This window comes from Branchiostoma lanceolatum, chromosome 7 (assembly GCF_035083965.1).
Source record: "Branchiostoma lanceolatum isolate klBraLanc5 chromosome 7, klBraLanc5.hap2, whole genome shotgun sequence".
NCBI classification, from domain to species: Eukaryota; Metazoa; Chordata; class Leptocardii; order Amphioxiformes; family Branchiostomatidae; genus Branchiostoma; species Branchiostoma lanceolatum.
The window spans coordinates 6,816,089-6,834,574 of record NC_089728.1 but is presented as its reverse complement, the minus strand read 5'-3'; the positions used below and the strand labels follow the sequence as shown (position 1 = coordinate 6,834,574).

Here is an 18,486-nt window from a genome sequence, read left to right as displayed (position 1 = left end):
GCCACACATTGCCTGCCATGGTCTCCTGCCCTTGTCTAGACTATGGTTAGAAGTCATCTGTGGTTGGTCGGCGACGGCGAGGTTGCCTACCAGTCTTTAAAAGTCGTATGCGCCATCAGACTATAAGTTAAATTTTGAAAAATCAAATTCATATTCCTCTGGGATGTGATCATAGGAGCGAACTACGACAAGTTTTACTACATTACTTCTGGTAATGTCTTTCAAGCAATCAAATGATCAACACTCCACAGAATGTGACTGTTGTGTATGTAATTCTTTCATAGTTGATACAATTCTATTGCAATCAGTGATCTATAGTTACAAGGCTAGTATACTCTATGACTTGTACATTTAAAACATAAGAGATATGATCTCATCATATGTGCATGGGTCCCTGTGCAAATATACAATGCATTCTCTGTTCACAAAAATTGTTAACAAATTATACACTTGAAACTACAGAACATATGTTAGTGCTTTTTCTGTAGTTGACAGAACTAGTGTCGCACACAAATAATATATTTCTTAACACATCATTACGCAAGACGATATGAACTTCATCACGTACAGACTTGCTTTTACATAATATCCTTTTTGCCACATCAATTCAATTTCCTGGTTCTCGGATTTTTGCATAAAAATAATGGAGAAGGCAGGCAGACTAAAAAGCAAAAAAAAAAGACATTCTATGATAGACTGAGATGCTAGCTCAGGAGCAACAAAGTCGGCATACCAGGCTGGTTTAAATGTTTCCAACATTGATTCTTCACATTCTAATGCACTGATAGATAAAAAAATGTTGACAACAAAGGAAAACAAGGAATTTCTTCAACTGTTGGTGCCAAAATATGAGCATTTTGAGTGTTGATTCATAATTATACTGAATGGTACATGGCATTGTGATCTTTTTCTGCTTTCAGACAAAAATAAAGGGGCAAAAATCGAAGAAACAAGAAATGAAATTGGCGTGGCCTAATGACAGAGCAAAACCGAAGTCTGAGAATTCATGAAAAACAACAACAACCTGAATAAGAGAAGTTTGTTTTTAGGAGGTCTGGGCTTCCTATAATAATTCTGTGCTTGACCATCTACTTCTTTATCTTCAGATGTTTGGATATGCACATATCTAAAACAATAATTAAATCTTGTTATGTGTTTAGTCTTTTTGTATGTATATCTGTTCTGTATTATGTTGCTGTGGGTCAATGTACCAGAAATAAAGAAATTACATATTTAAAAAAAAAATTCTTCCTTTTAGTGAGAAAAGCTAAAATACAAGTGCGACTTTGAGATTAAGAGAAAACCAATGCAGCAAATATTTTTTAAGGAATAACAGATTAAATTACATTACAGTCTGATTTATAAAAAAGCACTATTACTAAACACAGATTGTATCAAATTGCGCAAATTATGTAGATTTAAGCTCAATGGGGATCATCACCATTAGTGTCTAGCCTTCATTCATTAAATTCGATTGGGGAAAGGGCTGACATATTGCTGTTCATATTATATATATGTAGATGACTGAGAGTGAATATTGAATCCAGTTGTCACATACAAGACAAAAGAAGAGCAATGCATATCAAATACTGAAATACATGTAAAGTGAAGCTGGTATATTGCGTAAAAGGGCACCGTTTCATTAGTCCTATACAAATTTGACTGAAATACTCCTGTCAATTATATAAAAACAGTAGACTCTGGGTGGATTTTATTCTTCATTTCATTTGATAGCCCCCAGTCTTAGATAAATAAATCTGTTCACTTGAAAGTTCATCTTTGTTGGTTGAAAACGTTCTGAATCAAAGTTGAACTGTACTTGCCAACACAAAAAAAAAAACAGACTTTTTGAAAGAGAAAAAAAAGACGCCATCTACAACAGAGACGGGGGGCGTCACAGACTTTCTACAACTTGTGATACACTGCTCATTGAGTCACGTGTTCTATCTACATATCGTGACATCACAGAAGCAGATTGCTCACTGCTTGACAAAGACTGGGAGTTCATCAGTCAAAAATTTGAGTAAGTATAATTTTTGTGTGTTGGCAATTACAGTTCAACTTTGATTCAAAATAAATCTGTTAGTGACTATTAACTTAATGTGATCTAATATCTCTTCAATGTCATTGCAGTAGGGGTGCTGTGATACCTGATATGCAGGAAAACTGCAAATAGTATTAATTTATTACATTCCTAATTGTTCACAACTAGTGTAAAGTAGAGTGGACTCATTCCTTAGCTAACCGACATCTGCTGCACCGCAGTCATCCCTTAGGAAGACATCTGGAGCCGCATAGTACATTGACAGTAGTAGTAGTAGTAGTATCCATTATTTGATTATACTGCTGCTGGGGTCCCTGACACAGAGGTGGGCAGCAGTTGGCTAGTCTTCACACCGCGCTTCCAAGCGGCTGTCTAGGGGGTGAATAAAAGTTTTAAACAGGAACAATGCGGCTCCAGATGTCTTACTGAGGGATGACTGCAGTGGGATAGATGTCGGTTAGCTGGGGAATGAGTCCACTCTACACTATACTAGTCTCACAAATAGTCTTCATCCTGGGAGTACCCATGCAGCACAAGTTCATTAGGTTAACAGCAGATTTGACATGGAATGTTTGACTCCTATCAGAGAGCTACTCCGCACCACACCTTGTATAGGTCAGATCAAGATTTAAACTGCTCATGTGCAAGGTCAAAGGTGAAGGCCCCTAACTTGCAAATAGTTCTTATCCAAACCATGCTTGATATACATGTGTATGTCTAGATATGTAGACGTGTTTTGTTTATCGCTCAGAGGCCTTCAACTTTCTCGTATTACCCACTATATATCACACTGCGCATGTGCAGTTGAAACCATGAGCCGGCTTATTATGTGCTTTTCAAGAACTCTCGGCCAGTAGCCTTGCTATAACAGAACAACAGTTGGTGGAGGCATTTAGCTGCCTTGTTTTTGTGAAGTGAACTTTATCAGGGATTCCAGAGCGACAGACCGTGCTTGGCGACTCGGACTCGCTGAGTCCTCCTCTCTGTCTCCTGTTTCTGGAGCGGACCAGCGGCGTTTTCGAATCTTCTGAGTTTGTGCATTGGTATTGTCGTGGTTCCCTTTTGTGTGAATGAGATTGTCATCAGTGTTTGGTTGTCTACTGTCTGAAACAGCTGCAGCACCACCAGAAGGCGCCTGGCTGTGCATCACGTAAAGCTTAGGGTTCGTCTTGGCGTATCTTCCGTTCTCTTCTCCAGCGGTCGACGGTGTTCTTTCTGGTTCGGAACATGTCTGGACGGGGATGGCCATGTAGCCGCCGGGCCCCGGCTGTAGCACCTGGACATACTGTGGCAGCACACGGCTAGCGGCTGGTGGTAGAACGGGCACTCCCACATGAATCAGCGGCGAACTGTGCTGCAGTCCCAGCCTACTGCCACTAGAGGGCACTGCTATGTGGTTCCTCTGATGATGACTGAACTGCGGGCTTGCCTGGTGTGTCGGGGCACACTGTTGCATAGTCCCAGCAGTTTGCAGCATGGCTCCTGGAGCTGACTGCTGCAGCCCAACGCTGGTATGCTGTCCGTGGTTACCAGGTAGCTCTGAATGAGGTAAGACAAAACCAGTTCCCACTTCATTTCCGGCAGAATGGGTCAGTTCTGAGCCCCGGGTGTTTGGGGCTTGTTGCTGTGACGGCGACAGTTCTACTCTGTTTATTCTGTTATTCTGAGACGAAGGCGACAGCCCAGTGAAATCAGTCCTCTCCTTGGTTCTTTCCGTGGCCTGTTTCGCCCGCCCGGGCTCGTGGTTTAGTCCGTTCACACTGTTTGACAGCATAAGCGATATACATGTGTCTCCCACTGTTAGCGTGTGGCACTGAAGGCTGTATCTGGTGAGAGTCCGTTCCGGTCGACAAGACGACCACCCCTGCCCAACCACGAAGAACGGATGGTCCACTGTTGATTCAACAGTCACCTACATTGGGAAAACAACCAGAATGTTACAGTTTACAACGTTTTGGGGGGGTGTCCTTTTATCATCATACAGTTTGGTCCAAGTTACAGTAAGTAAGACCATCCCTGGCCAACAACTAATAGAGGATAGTCCACTGTGGATTCAACAGTAACCTGCAATGAGAAAACAAGAGAGAGTTTTAGATTTGACCAGTGCACCCATTCCTCAAAAGGAATATTAAGCTTACAATTAGCTTGACAGTACTTACCAGATTCTTTTCGTGGCCCACATGTACAGCAAAGGTGATTGGAACCTATATAATATGTGTCTGTAATGAATGTCATCAAGCTCCGCTAGGTTTTTCTTGTGCCCTACAGCAAAGGTGATGTGTATATAGCGTATGGGTCTCTTAAGGACCTCAAGCTCCATTATAACACGCTGTGTAACACCCCTAAGCTTTGCTACATAACTCACCAGGTTTTTCTCGTGCCCCATGGCGAAGGTGATGTGTATGGGTCTCTGATGGACCTCAAGCATCATTGGAATATGTTTTGTGTCTGTTTGTTTGTTTGTTTTATATCACCCTTAACCTACAGCTGCTTACCAGGTTCTTCTCGTGACCCACAGCGAAGGTGATGTGTACCAGTCCCGCGCCGGAGCCGTCCTCCATGGTGATGCGCACCACCGTGCTGGACGTGACCTGATGCAGGGACGACGACGACTGCCCCGACATCTGCAGGAAATCCTCCGTCTTCACGTCCTCGACCCTCTTCAGATCTCCGCCCGCCAGCTGGATCACCGACCCCTTCATGAAGTGCCCCAGAACCTAAGACACAGATGTATCGCAACATGGAACAGTCATCATTCATAGCTCTGGGATAATGACAGCGCTGAGTCACCGGTTTCGACTTTATTTGTCTTTATCAAGAAATGGAATAGTTATATGGAACAGTCTTCAGACAAATATACAAACAGCCTCCTCTTTTCTCATGTTTAAAAGTGCCCTGGAAACCCATCTCATATGCCACCCTAGCCCCCTGTAGTAGCCTTATATGTTTCTTTCTGATTTTATCTTAATCTATGCTGTTGATTATCTGATTATCCTTATTGCAACGTTATTACATTCTATGTACATGTACTACTTTATCATCTATCGATTATAATTAATTTTGATCAGTATAGAGGAAGAGGGCCTAACATACGTTATATACGCTCCTCTTGCACCTGTTTTATCTATCATTTATCGTGTTATGTATTATGTACTTTCTTGTTGAGCAAATAAACAAACAAACAAACCTGGCCGCCGTGAGAGAGAGCAATGGCGGAGGGCGCGGGGGGAGGGATGGGAGCGAGCGTGGCACCGGGAGGGATCGCTAGGTGTGGGACAGTGGACGGGATGGGGTGTACTGTGTTCGTTGAGGACAGATGGGGAAGGGAGGTAGCAGAGAAGGTGTCCAGGTACTGCACAGGTGATGCCTGCGTCCCGATGGCTTGTGGCAGGATGATGTTAGGCCACGATGGAAGTTCACATGGCAGAGTGTTGTCCATCCTGCTGCCCAGCGGCCGCGTGTTGACTGCAATACCGCTTCCTGTGCCAGGGGGCGCCGCCCGACCATGAGTCACAACAGCGCCAGGTTTTTTAAAGACGTCGTCATCGGACACAGACGTCTTCACACTGTTGGGTGACAGGACCGTGTCTCCCACACTACTTGCCTGTAGACCGAGACTTAATTTCTGAGAGCCAGTCTGGAGAGATATAATATTCCGCATGTTGGAAGTTGGCAGCAACACCTCCCCTGTCCCTGCATGAGACACCTGATGAGACACCTGCACCCCATTTTTTCTGTCTAGTCCATCTGACGACTGTTTACTCGTTGGTACTTGCGGTTGCTCTGGGTTTACTTCCTGGGCCATATAGAGCTGTGGTTGACCAGGCGTCCCTACAGATGTGGTCTGATCAAGCTGTCGCGGTATGCCCAGTTGTGACGGTACGAGAGGCGGCTTGTTTCCCTGGCCCTGTGCCTGTTGAATGTGATTTCCCATTGTAGCTAACATTGCGGAGTAAGACTCGATCTGTGGATACTGCCCAAAAGCTGAAGGGAGATATGCACCAGAGTACTGTCCAAGGTAGGGGGCTCCCACGTATGGACCAGAGGTTGGGAGAGCGGTGACCGGTCCTGATCCGGGCGCTATGGTAGCGGTGGAAGGGACGAGGGAAGAGCTGGGTTTAGCAGAGGGAAGTGGTGCTGAGGAGTAGATAGATGAATAAGGTGCAGTTTGGTACGATACAGGTGTTGTTTCTCCTGAAAGCTGTGTGATATTTCTTGCTTCCAGTGGCGCAGTGGACGGAGCTAAGGGCGCACTTGTCAGGTGCCTTTCACTATTAATTGCAACGTCAGCCAACCGATTTAACGGGTTTTCAGTCCCCAGAACAGGCGTGTACGTTGTTGGTACAGACACCGTAACCACCCCTGGCATCGATCGCATTCTTTCTTCCTCTGCAGCTTTCTGCGAGTCCATCTCTTTAGCTGGGCTGATGATTTCTCTCTTCTTCGGGGGTAAACATTCGTTATTCCTCTCTCCGCTTTTTAGTTTGGTGGGTGTCCGGACGTACTCCCTCCCGAGAGAGGCATCTGCGTGCATGGTTAGTCTTGGACTGGAGGGTGACTTGGCGACCGAGCCCTGGGACAGCTGAGAGGGAGTGTAGGACTTGGAGCCGTGTGGAGATCCCTCCGGCTGTCTCCATACCTGAATGAATGAATGAATGAATGTACATGTAACAGTTACTCAAGCAACTGGATAAAATTTGGAAATGGCCATACTTTTCAAATAGTAGTGGACAACCTCAAGTCAACCATATACACACATCTTCAGAAAAGACAGTGTAGCTGTATAGTTCCCCTTTAAAACTTAATTCGATTTCGAGCCCACACCCAGACTAGCTTTGCCTTGTGTGTGGCTTTCTCAATGGTTCCCTCATGCTCACCTTTAAGTTCATTATGTTTTGTTTTGTTTAATTTACTATCTTATACGTTATAAGTTATAGTTCTATAAGTTTTGTTCTTGTATTGATTCAATTGTGTTTTATGTAGATGAACTCCAGGAAGAATAGTGTAGATTGTGAAAACTGTATAGTAAGGGAGATCTAAATAAAAAAAACAAATAATGGTTATGGCTCGAATGAATGGTCCTGGCTACAATGTGTCCTGGCTCTTATAGACCAGGTGCATAGTGCCAAGACAAAACGAACAAAATCTTTTTCCCTACCTGGCGCAGCTCGCTCTCTGTGGGTGACCTCTGTGGCTCGGAAACAGGCGGGCTGCTGGACAACATGGACTCCGAGCACAGCAGGGAGTGGCCGTCACCCCCACCTGGGGAAACAAGTTGCACATCATTTACATGTACCACATCTGGTTCAAATTATGAGGAGAAGGCCTGAGTTTGTGCCTGGGTAGGACACAAGAGGCGCATCGAGTCATACCAAAGACTTTATAAAAATGGTACATACTTCTGAAACAGTATGGAAGTTAAACACACTCCACTGCCAGTGGACTAGCCCCCTGCTGTAGTGATTGCGCTCCAGTGTGGCCCAGGGCTACAAAACAGAGATGGGCTCCCCTCTATACACCTAATGGTGTGGAAGGATTTTAACTTTAACTTTTTTAACTAACGTCATGAGTATAACTATTCTTGACATTCCTGCATCTGTATCTATATAGCCAGCTCTTTGGCGTAACACACCGGCTTTGTATTACTTCTCTTTACTTGAACACAAATATAGAGTGAAGCTATCAACTTCACTGCCTAACATTGAAGGTAAACTAGGCAGTCCCATAGCCTTTTTCAGGCCATAGGGGAAGTGGGCTGTTATCCATTGTGTCTACAGCAGGGTATTGGAAGGTGGGGCCCAACCCTCTCCTTCCATTGCCTTTTACCTCCCCCACCAAAGTCAGATACCTGGGCTGAGTAAGGTAAGTTGTGTGTAGTGCTTTTTCTAAGGGTACAACATCGGTGGCATGTCAGAGGATTAGAACCCAGGCCCTCTGGTTTCTGGGCCAAACACCCTAAATATTATGCCAACACAACATCCTGACATTTTGATATCACAAGTAAAACTTAAAACTTGTAACATTTATGGGCTCATTAATATGCAGGAACATAAAGTTGTCTTCAGAAGAAGAGTTTGCAGTGAAAAAATACACTTCCCTTTATCAACTAATGGCATGGGCAACAAAATTCTACTTTTTGACTGCTGAAACCATTACTAATATAGTCCTCAAACACGTGGCCCCCGACACACCACATCTACTCTCAATACTGTGTACTGTTAAGTGTATATGTCTGGCGTGTGGGGTATATAGCTTGCCCATTGGACCACTAACGGCCACTGTAGCAATCCTAGAGTTGAGGTCAGGTCATCAAGTCATGTGTCTGAAAAAGGCTAACTGGGCAAACAGTGCTTTGAATTTGGGACTGCAATGCCATGTGCGACGCATGTAGCTGTGATAGATGGACAGATAGAAGTATGTTAATGTGTGAAGCATGTTATTGGACGAGGGCTAATCTAGCATCCCTGGAGTTGAGGCGGTCAGGTCATGACACTGTCTGCAATTGGCTGGCAGTCTGTGCTCCGAATTTGAAAGTGCAATATATGTAGCTAGTGATGTATGTAAATGTCTAAGGTATTGTAGATGTTTGTGTGGTATTTAGATGTGTGTAGATGCATGAAGGATGTTGTTTGACAATGTCTGTCAAAAGGACAAGGAACACTCTAGCTTTTACTAGTGACCGTGGACTGGCTGGAGTTTTAATCCGTCAGGTTAGGGTAGTTGTCTGCAAACGGCAGAATAGGCCATCTGAGGTCGGAATTTGTGACTGCAATGTGACGCATGTAGATGTGTAAGGAATTGTAGATGATCAGCAGGTATGTGTAGATGTGTGAAAGACATAAAAAGGTGTGTAAATGTGTGAAGCATGTTGTTTGTCTGTCAGAAGGACAAGGGGTACATTAGTGACCCTGGTGTTTGAAGGGGCCAGTTCATTTCATTATGGTCTGTATGTAGATGTATGAAAGACATATAGAGGTGTGTGAATGTGTGAAGCATGTTACTTTTCTGCAAATGGCTGGCAAACTGTGCTTGGAATTCCGGACTGCAATGTAGATATGTGTGTGACGCATGTAAATGTGTAAGACTTGTAGATTTGTCAGGTATATAGATTTATGATAGACATATAGATATATATGAAGCGTGTTGTTTGTTTGCCAGAAGGACAAGGACTTAATTTTTAGACTAGTGATTTTGAAGTTTGAGGTGGTGAGGTCAGGTTAGGTTATGCAGTCTGCAAAAGTCTGATTAGGCGATCCGCACTCTGTAATTTTGACATGTGTGACGCATGTAAACATATAAGGCAAGTAGATGTAGATGTTCATCAGTACTATGTAGATGTGTGATAGACATATAGAGGTGTGTGAATGTGTGAAGCTTGTTGTCTGTCCGCAAATGGCTGGCAAACTGTGCTTGGAATTCAGGACTGCAATGTAGATACGTGTGACGCACGGTAATGTAAGATTTGTAGATTTGTCATTGGGTATGTACTAGTAGATGAGTGATAGACATATAGAGGTGTGTGAAGCAAGATCATTAAGGATCCTGGCATGGAGTGGAGGTGGTCAAGTCAGGTCAAATGCCCACAAACTGCTGGCCATCTGTACTTGGAATTTGGGACTGCGACGAAGCTATGTGAGACGTGCGTAGATGCGAGAGGCTTCATGCCACATTGTTGCTACTGCTGCCGTCCAAACCTGTGCTCTAGAATGAAGAAAAATACTGCATGTGCACTTGAATCAGATTTTTATACCATAGAAAAAGGTTCCACAAATTAAATCGTTGTTGAAGCAGCTTATTGAATTCTTATGCAAGAAAAACAAGACAACAGATAAAGGACAACAACTAGCCAGTATGTATGTCGGCACTAGATTATGTGAAACCTCAACACACAAACTTTTACAACAACGTTAACTGCATGATAACTATGAACAAAATAAAACAACATTCCGCTACATTGCCATATCTGCCTGCATTTACACAACGAACAGCATTTAAGCGCCTGCTAAATACACACACGTATGCACATTAATGATTGTAGTGTCAGCCAAACGACCCGATTTTACCATGTCTGGAATGTACTCGCCACAACGATGCCCCCGACGCAAGACCATTTACGTTGTTTGCCCGTGGCAAGCCCAGTCCTTATCGAGCCCGCCACCCTGCGTATATAATCAAGGCTTCAGGACATGCAAGTGATGCAACTGCATCGCTATTTGAAACACCACACAAGATACGTTACAAGCAGATTCTAAGTCTTGTATAAAAAAGTGGTTTTGCCAGACCTAAGAGGATTTTCTTCAGCCACATCGTTCTACGTCAACGTCCAGCGCACAGAGCAGTAGCTGTTCCCTCTCTGCCCAACGGGAAGTAATATACATTCCACTATGACCAGAGCATTTGTCTAAATATACTGTGGCCATTCAGCAATCGCGAAAATGTTACTTGATCTAAACTGCTGTGACGTTTACTTCTGCCATGCCAAAATCCGACTTGAAATAGAAACATAACCGGTACCAGTTGACCAGCGCCGTTATAACGCGACCGAAAACGACGTCCCGATATAGCACCGTACCATAACACACAATTCCGACGCTCGGGCCCACTTGCCGCCGGTCAACAATGTACTCATAGCGGGGACTGACTGCGTGTTGTTCTCCCTAAATAGTACACAATTTCCTAACCAGGAGCTGGCATAGATTCGTCGCGAACAAGTCGACACATGCAGGCACCGGACCACAGAATTCTCCAGCAAACGCTCACACATGCCACGCGTCAGAATAAGTCTTTGACCAAGGTCAAGGTTCACCCACAGGAGAAATGAATCCATAATGGGGATATTTTGGTTTGAAACCGTATCATCGTGGGAGAGGGACTCCCAGTATCGGATACACGGGCAGAAGCCATGTAACCTACGTCAAGACACCAGCTGAGATTGATAGGTGGTTTTAGGGAAGTGTGCAGGGCTAAATATACCCGTGGCTTGTTTGGTGTGCTATAAGTAGGTGCTGGCATGGCAGCGATAAGCATTTGGTCCCAGATGTATTATGCATCACCCCGAGGAGCCTTTGTAATGAGTTTGACTGGGTTTAGAATTAATGACGATGAATGCATTCCAGGAGACGCGACATTCCTGAAATGGTCTCTACACAAAGTAAGGGTGCCATGGTCCGACCCTTACCACTGGCCTTCCTGTATTGTGACAGACAACAGATAAGGATGGACAGTTTCTATGTTTGTGCTCCTGTCATTGAGCAATGTCACTACACTGCCATTGATCCAAGGATCCATACTATTACTAGTGTTGTAAGGATGCGCATGACGTTAGATCTATAGCTATCTTTTGAAGTGATATTTTAATTGCTCAAGATCAATAAAATGTAATGATGATATACTGATGCATACATCAGAGGCATAAAGGAGTATTTCAAGCAACTTGTTTTCAATATATAGTAATTGGGAAATCATAACCCAACTGTATCAGCTGTTGTAGGATGATACTTGAATTTTCTTCGTCCCTTTGAGACACTAGTAACATAAGCATCTACCGTACATTTACACGACGGTAAGGAAAGTCCTTTCCCAAAATAAAGGACACCTGGTAGTGCAAACAAATTCTTAATTTTTTTGTAATAAATCTAATTACCTGTTTACCTTCATCAAGGTTCTGTTTGACCCTGTTTTGACCTTTGCCTTAACGAGGGACATCACCTTAACCGGCTTGATGAGAATTTCATATGGAGACAGACGAACGTGATAAGCCGCGAACATACTATGTATAACAGCCGCGGAACATAAATTATCTGTTACCAATATAACACGGGCGCCATAACTTCGCCAGTGCTGTAATTTTTATTTTTGTATTTACGGCCTTTTTCAATTGTCTTACAATGCAAGAGTGAGTCCTTCAATCTATCGATAGTATCAATGCTGTCGTTATTGGGAAAGTCAAGAACCTGATTGAATGAGACAATACACGCAGCTAACGTCGGGATGCAACATGTTCATATCATATGCATGTTTACCCTCTCTGCAGTACGACTGACTGTCGCGATTGCGTTCGAGAAACGACAGCAAAATTTGATACTGCTGCACGGGCTTTGTTCGCTATTTTCGACAAATCACACAGTATAACGGTCGCAAGGTCATATGTTTATGACTTACAGTAATGTACAGTGATGTACATAAAAACACCAGATAGATCTACGATGTGACTAGACATTTTTTACCATTTCACATTTATCGTTTCTGTGCGTAGTAGTGTACAATGCCATTAGCCTTAAGGCATGAGTTTGCAAATAAAGATCAATCAATTTATATCTACAAGATGCTATTCTCCCATCATGCATTAAAAATGACAACAATATATGCAATTTACATTTGATGTTAAAGCGTTATTGTTTATGCTATAATAATAGTACTACCAGTATGTTAAAAAAATTGATGGGTACCGTCAAGACCATGTCTTGAGATTTTTGCTAACAACAACTTAAAGACTGTCTCTATCCCAGTGTGAACGGTGCATGAATTTCATATAAGATTCCTAAAATAACAGGATGTCGGTTAATCATTTATAAAAACCTATCAATCACTTTTTCTGATAATCCAAGACCACTGGTGCGCTGTGAGGTCAAACCCGTCAATCAATGTTCCCTCAGAAACAAATCAATCAGCTAGAGTAACTATAGAATATAGTCATCTATAATAAAGTCAACAGTATTCAACTGGACCTGTTCCAAAGTATTAAGTCCCAAGGCAACACCAATTCTTGGGACAAAACTGGCCACCTAGCAACAAATAATGGACCAGTACTTCTTCTTGGACATACAAGTTAACGTTATATGAGATTTCAGATACCAACCTGTACAAACCTGGATATATAGTTAGATGTGTAGTAACTACTATGCCAATCAGAATACTACAGATTTACGATAGGGAGAGTCATAGCAAGCATGGCCTATTTTATAGTCTTCCTTTTGATGTATTTATATCCGCTAATGTTTGGGTTCCCAACCCTTTATAAATAGTTTGGTCACGTTTGATGTGTTGGAGCCTCGGCTTAACCTCCCCGCAGACTGCTGAACCAAAACAGATCAGGAGATTTGGATGGTGCGTTAGCCCCCAGCAGGGGACGGGTTAATACAATAACAACTTCTTAATTGACTCAAAGATGTGATAAGTGTTTGTTCAGCCATGTTGTGCTATACTGTATACACTTTCAGTCATACACTGACTTTCTCAGACATATCTAAGGCACATTTCTGCCAATTTTTTTCCACATAACATTGAGTGAATTATACCAATAAAGACTTCATGTTACACATAGAATATAGCCTCCACCAGGTCTTTCTATGGGGTATGCTTCGTAGAATTTGGAAAAAAGGGAATTATGGTCAGGAGAGTCAGTCCACAGGAAGATTGACATTTCCCCCTCCGAGCTGTGTATGTCCAATGAAACCCTCTGGTGGCCAAACTTCCCGGCCAAAATTATTCTCCCTACAGTCAGCGTAGTCAGTTTGGTAGAAGATATGTTATGTTCCAAAATTATTCATTCAGTTACTTTTGAATATTTTACATTATGATTTTTCCATAGAGCCCAGCCTGTTGTGGTATGGCATTGCGAAGTACCGGTGACAATGTGAAAATAGCGCTCTCTGATGTAATTGTGTGGAATTTCACCCAGCTGTCACAAAATATCTACTGTAAATTGTGAAATATTCGCGGTGGTTTTATGCTCACGGCTTTTGTGGTCAGCTCTCGCCGCTAACACATCACACTGATTGTGGTCTGTCTTCCAGTTTTTTCAACCACAAACTCTTGACTTTCACCATGACATGATGTTTTTACTGTAAATGCAGAAATGTTTGCACCGTTTTTATGTTCGCGTTTTGTGGCGACCGTTTCATCACGAACTTAAAACCACCACGAAAATTTTTGTCCAATACTGTAGCAGTAAGTGACTATAGCGCTGCCACAGACTTAAAAACACTGCAAACACTCTACTTTCCCCTTAGCGCAAAATAAAAACCACGCGAACTTAAATGCATTTACAGCATATGTATATAATACACTGTTGGGCTGCTTTAGAATTTATTTGTTTGTTCACCCATTGTACGTTGATGAGGACCTTATATAACTAACGTTACCTATTTATAGCGTAATCAACGAGTGGGTCAATTTAACAAATCAATTGATTCACTTATAAGCATAACAATTCCCTAGGGATGTGCCTGTAGCAGCCTCAAAGATCGAAAGGAAGTTAATTTTAACCTCCTTGCTCACACTCACAGTAAGAGCTCCTGGTTCCAATTACGGTAACTGCAAGGAGGTAACTGGGAGACCCTTCACCCGGTCCAATGGTGGGGAAAGACAGCTCGGTTTGGGCTGCACCTGTCTTTTGGAAGGGACGTAAAATGAGGGTCTGTGTGAGACGAGGGGAAGGGCTAGACCCCTTCCTGTAAAAATATACCCTGCTACAGAAACAGCACGGAAACTTGCTGACCTTCGTGCCACTACACACTACAGTAGTCAAGCTTAACAACAACATAACACCGCCCTCATATCATGCAAACCTTGCCACTAGGAATGTTCCTGAATTTACCGAAGGACGACACTACCATAATGTGTAATTAGTGAGCACCGAGAATTTTGTGTAATTTGTAATACGTTACTCCCCATGCAGATCCCCATATAGGGATCCCGCATATATATCAAGAGGTTGACCCAAAAGGTCAAAATATCAGAACATCGGACACACCTCAATTCAAAATTAGAAAGCCATGCTATGAATTACAAAAAATACTAGGGCACCATTACGTTTTACGAGCAACTTGACCAGCCACAACACATTAAATCAAATCGTTCACAAAATACATAATAAAACGATAAAACTGAGCATATAGTCCTCGGCATAGTTTCTAAGCACTGGTTCCACTTATGTCAATTCTAGCTGTCCCTTCCTGCTGTTGCTACTGAATGTAAACAAAGTTTGACATCAAATGGAACTTGTACCTTTGACCCAGTTGTCCCGTTTACCATAATCAATCCCTTCTCACTTCTTCCCTTCTCTCATTCCCTCCCCTTTGCCCTTTTGCCCTCTCCTAGTCTTCTCTCTCCCTCCCTTTAGTTACTGATTCACATATTATTCACAAACCATCCATACGTACTCAAGCAACAAGATTAACGTAGCGTAGTGGCCAGCCTGTCACCCCGGAGCGTTCTGAAGTGACAGCCCCAAGATTTCGATTTCTCCCCTTCTTCCGGCCAATCTAATTACGTTTTACGTCAACCCCTACAGCACTACAGATAACCTTGCTATCTATTCAGTTTCGTGCTCTGTTTGTAAATCTTAGGTTCTTCCAAATAAAGGATGTTTTGCAGGCTGAAAAATTACGAATGGCCAGCCGAACTAGCAGACATGCAAAATTATGAACGGTTACGTTATAACGTTGTCGTAACCTACAAGCAAGATCGCCAGCTAGCACTGCTTCATGACGCAATACGGGTAACGTTACACCGATGCACCGGGTTCAATTTACGCTGGAATACACCCAGGAACTCTGATATTACGTCTGCGGCAGCCGCAGCTGTAGGTTGTACGGTTTGAACCCTACCGTCCGTCCTGGGCTGGGCAGCTGTCAGGACTCTGCCGTGCAGCCTGTGCTGCGGCTCCATGGCTGACGGGTCAGAGGTCAGGCAGGGCCCCGGGACCACATTTGCCATTCATCGGTTCGTTTCAAGTACTCCTAGGCAGACGGAATAATACCTGATGAGAAAATTCACGACGTACCGGCGCTGAGGGGCCTTGTCACGCTGGCGACGTCTTTAGACATTTACTACTAGTATGTTGAAACAAGGACAATATATAACGTTAATGTCCTTGGTTGAAATCTGTAACTTTAGATATTTTTCTTATCATACAAAAATGTATAACGGTTAACGTTAACTAACGTTAAATCTGATTTGCAAGTCACATTTTTTGGAAATCAAAAATCACTTTAATATGTCATTCCTTAAAAAATTCACTCTATGTTTACATCTTTTGCAAATCTGACAGACATTCGTTATATCAGTTATATCAACATATATCAAATCATATCAACATGCATTGCAGGCACACCGACAAATTTGACACACAAAAGAAGCAGAGAAACTTTTGGACCAAGGGTGATGAGCAAAGTGGTATGATTTGCTTTGGCCCAGGGGATGATGCAGTGATTGATCAAAGTGGAGCTGGGTTTGTATTGTACACCTCTATTTCCCACCCTTCCCAAGCACAGTTTTGGTTCACCCCCTGCAGTGATCACTAAAGGCTTAGTACAGTACATATACTATGAATGGGTGTAAGGATTAATGGATTAGGTATCAGCACTTGTCCCCAGGGAATTCAACCTCCATTCAGCCCCTCAAGTTAGCCTCCTTAGCAGGCTCAACTGGTTGGGCTATTTCAGCTTTAGATTGTGTGTTTTTTCGGTAAAGATCAGTTTTGATTGTAACCAGTTTCTTCAATAGTAGCCACCTTCAATAGTAGCCACCTTCAAGAAATGGAGTACAATGAGAACTTTTATAACCAGAAAACACACTTTATACGCCAAGAGTATCCAAACCGTAGAGCCTGCTGAAGAGGCTATACCAAGAGGGCTTTTTCAATTTTGAAATAATTCTAAGTTAAAAGACATTGTCCCTTTTTGTTGTTTTTCCACCTGTGTATCTTTTCATCATTTAGTTTTTTTCCGTTTTGGAAAAGTTAGCGCTCAAAAGTTAGCGCTCAAAATAAAGGTTAAATGTTGAAAACGGAATTTTATAAACGCTATTTTAGTGTGTCTTCACTATATAAGTTGGCCTTGATCTTCTTTCCACAACTACTAGCATCTAATTTGAAAGTCACATTTTTTTGGCGAATTGTTGGAAATTGCTATTCAAAAATTCACTCAGTGTTTTCATCTTTTGCAAATTTGACAAACATTCACAAAATAAATATGTATTAAAAGTTCATTGATAAATTTAACATAAGAATGCACAGAAACTTTTGGACCAATGGGTGATGAGGATGGTGGTATGATTTGCTTTGGCCCAAGGGATGATGCAGTGATGATCAAAGCGGTGCCGGGTTGTACCGAATCGTGTGCTGAATCTGGTGCTCACTTCTGTCCTGTAGTGTTCACAAACTGGGGTTACGGGAGCATAGTATCTGTACCATTTATGCAAATATTTCTTAATACATATGCAAAATTTAATTGATTCTAATTACATATAGAGAAAATATAACAAATAGTGTACAAACCTTCATGGAGAAAACATGGAAAAACCATGGAGAAACCTTGAGATTCATGGAGAATCCTTGAGATTCATGGAGAAACCTTGAGATTCATGGAGAAACCTTGAGAAACCTTGAGATTCATGGAGAAACCTTGAGATTCATGGAGAAACCTTGAGATTCATGGACAATCCTTGAGAAACCTTGAGATTCATGGAGAAACCTTGAGATTCATGGAGAAACCTTGAGATTCATGGAGAAACCTTGAGATTCATGGAGAAACCTTGAGAATCGTGGAGAAACCTTGAGATTCATGGAGAATCCTTGACAAACCTTGAGATTCATGGAGAAACCTTGAGATTCATGGAGAAACCTTGAGATTCATGGAGAAACCTTGAGATTCATGGAGAAACCTTGAGAAACGTTGAGATTCATGGAGAAACCTTGAGATTCGTGGAGAAACCTTGAGATTCATGGAGAATCCTTGAGAAAACTTGAGATTCATGGAGAAACCATGAGATTCATGGAGAAACCTTGAGATTCATGGAGAAACCTTGAGAAACGTTGAGATTCATGGAGAAACCTTGAGATTCATGGAGAATCCTTGAGATTCATGGAGAAACCTTGAGATTCATGGAGGATCCTTGAGATTCATGGAGAAACCTTGAGATTCATGGAGAAACCTTGAGAAACCTTGAGATTCATGGAGAAACCTTGAGATTCATGGAGAAACCTTGAGATTCATGGACAATCCTTGAGAAACCTTGAGATTCATGGAGAAACCTTGAGATTCATGGAGAAACCTTGAGATTCATGGAGAAACCTTGAGATTCATGGAGAAACCTTGAGAATCGTGGAGAAACCTTGAGATTCATGGAGAATCCTTGAGAAACCTTGAGATTCATGGAGAAACCTTGAGATTCATGGAGAAACCTTGAGATTCATGGAGAAACCTTGAGATTCATGGAGAAACATTGAGAATCGTGGAGAAACCTTGAGAAACGTTGAAATTCATGGAGAAACCTTGAGATTCGTGGAGAAACCTTGAGATTCATGGAGAATCCTTGATAAAACTTGAGATTCATGGAGAAACCATGAGATTCATGGAGAAACCTTGAGATTCATGGAGAAACCTTGAGAAACGTTGAGATTCATGGAGAAACCTTGAGATTCATGGAGAAACCTTGAG

The 18,486-nt window shown here is 42.5% G+C and overlaps 1 protein-coding gene across 3 annotated transcripts; it reads right to left on the bottom strand.

The window, feature by feature from the left end:
- Positions 1-255: 255 nt before the first annotated feature.
- LOC136438912 (ataxin-1-like) lies at positions 256-15,776 on the bottom strand. Of its 3 annotated transcripts, none has more exons than XM_066433941.1 (5): positions 15,655-15,776; positions 7,203-7,306; positions 5,232-6,683; positions 4,540-4,761; positions 256-3,956 (listed from the first exon to the last, which is right to left on the bottom strand). In XM_066433941.1, the coding sequence occupies exons 1-5, from the start codon at positions 15,761-15,763 to the stop codon at positions 2,937-2,939; spliced, it is 2,907 nt and encodes a 968-aa protein (XP_066290038.1). In that variant the 5' UTR covers positions 15,764-15,776; the 3' UTR covers positions 256-2,936. The 3 variants fall into 3 exon arrangements, with proteins under 3 accessions (XP_066290038.1, XP_066290040.1, XP_066290039.1); XM_066433943.1 differs by lacking the exon at positions 15,655-15,776 and adding an exon at positions 15,504-15,610; XM_066433942.1 differs by lacking the exon at positions 15,655-15,776 and adding an exon at positions 10,327-10,881.
- Positions 15,777-18,486: the final 2,710 nt, after the last annotated feature.

Excerpts from the sequence above, each read along its gene's own strand:
- LOC136438912 (XM_066433941.1), bottom strand. The coding sequence starts at position 15,763 with ATGGCAAATGTGGTCCCGGGGCCCTGCCTGACCTCTGACCCGTCAGCC. Across the intron at positions 7,307-15,654 it reads TGCCCAGCCCAGGACGGACG|GTGGGGGTGACGGCCACTCC; the intron begins GTAGGGTTCAAA and ends TTGTTTCCCCAG. Across the intron at positions 3,957-4,539 it reads TGGGTCACGAGAAGAACCTG|GTGACTGTTGAATCAACAGT; the intron begins GTAAGCAGCTGT and ends TTCCCAATGTAG.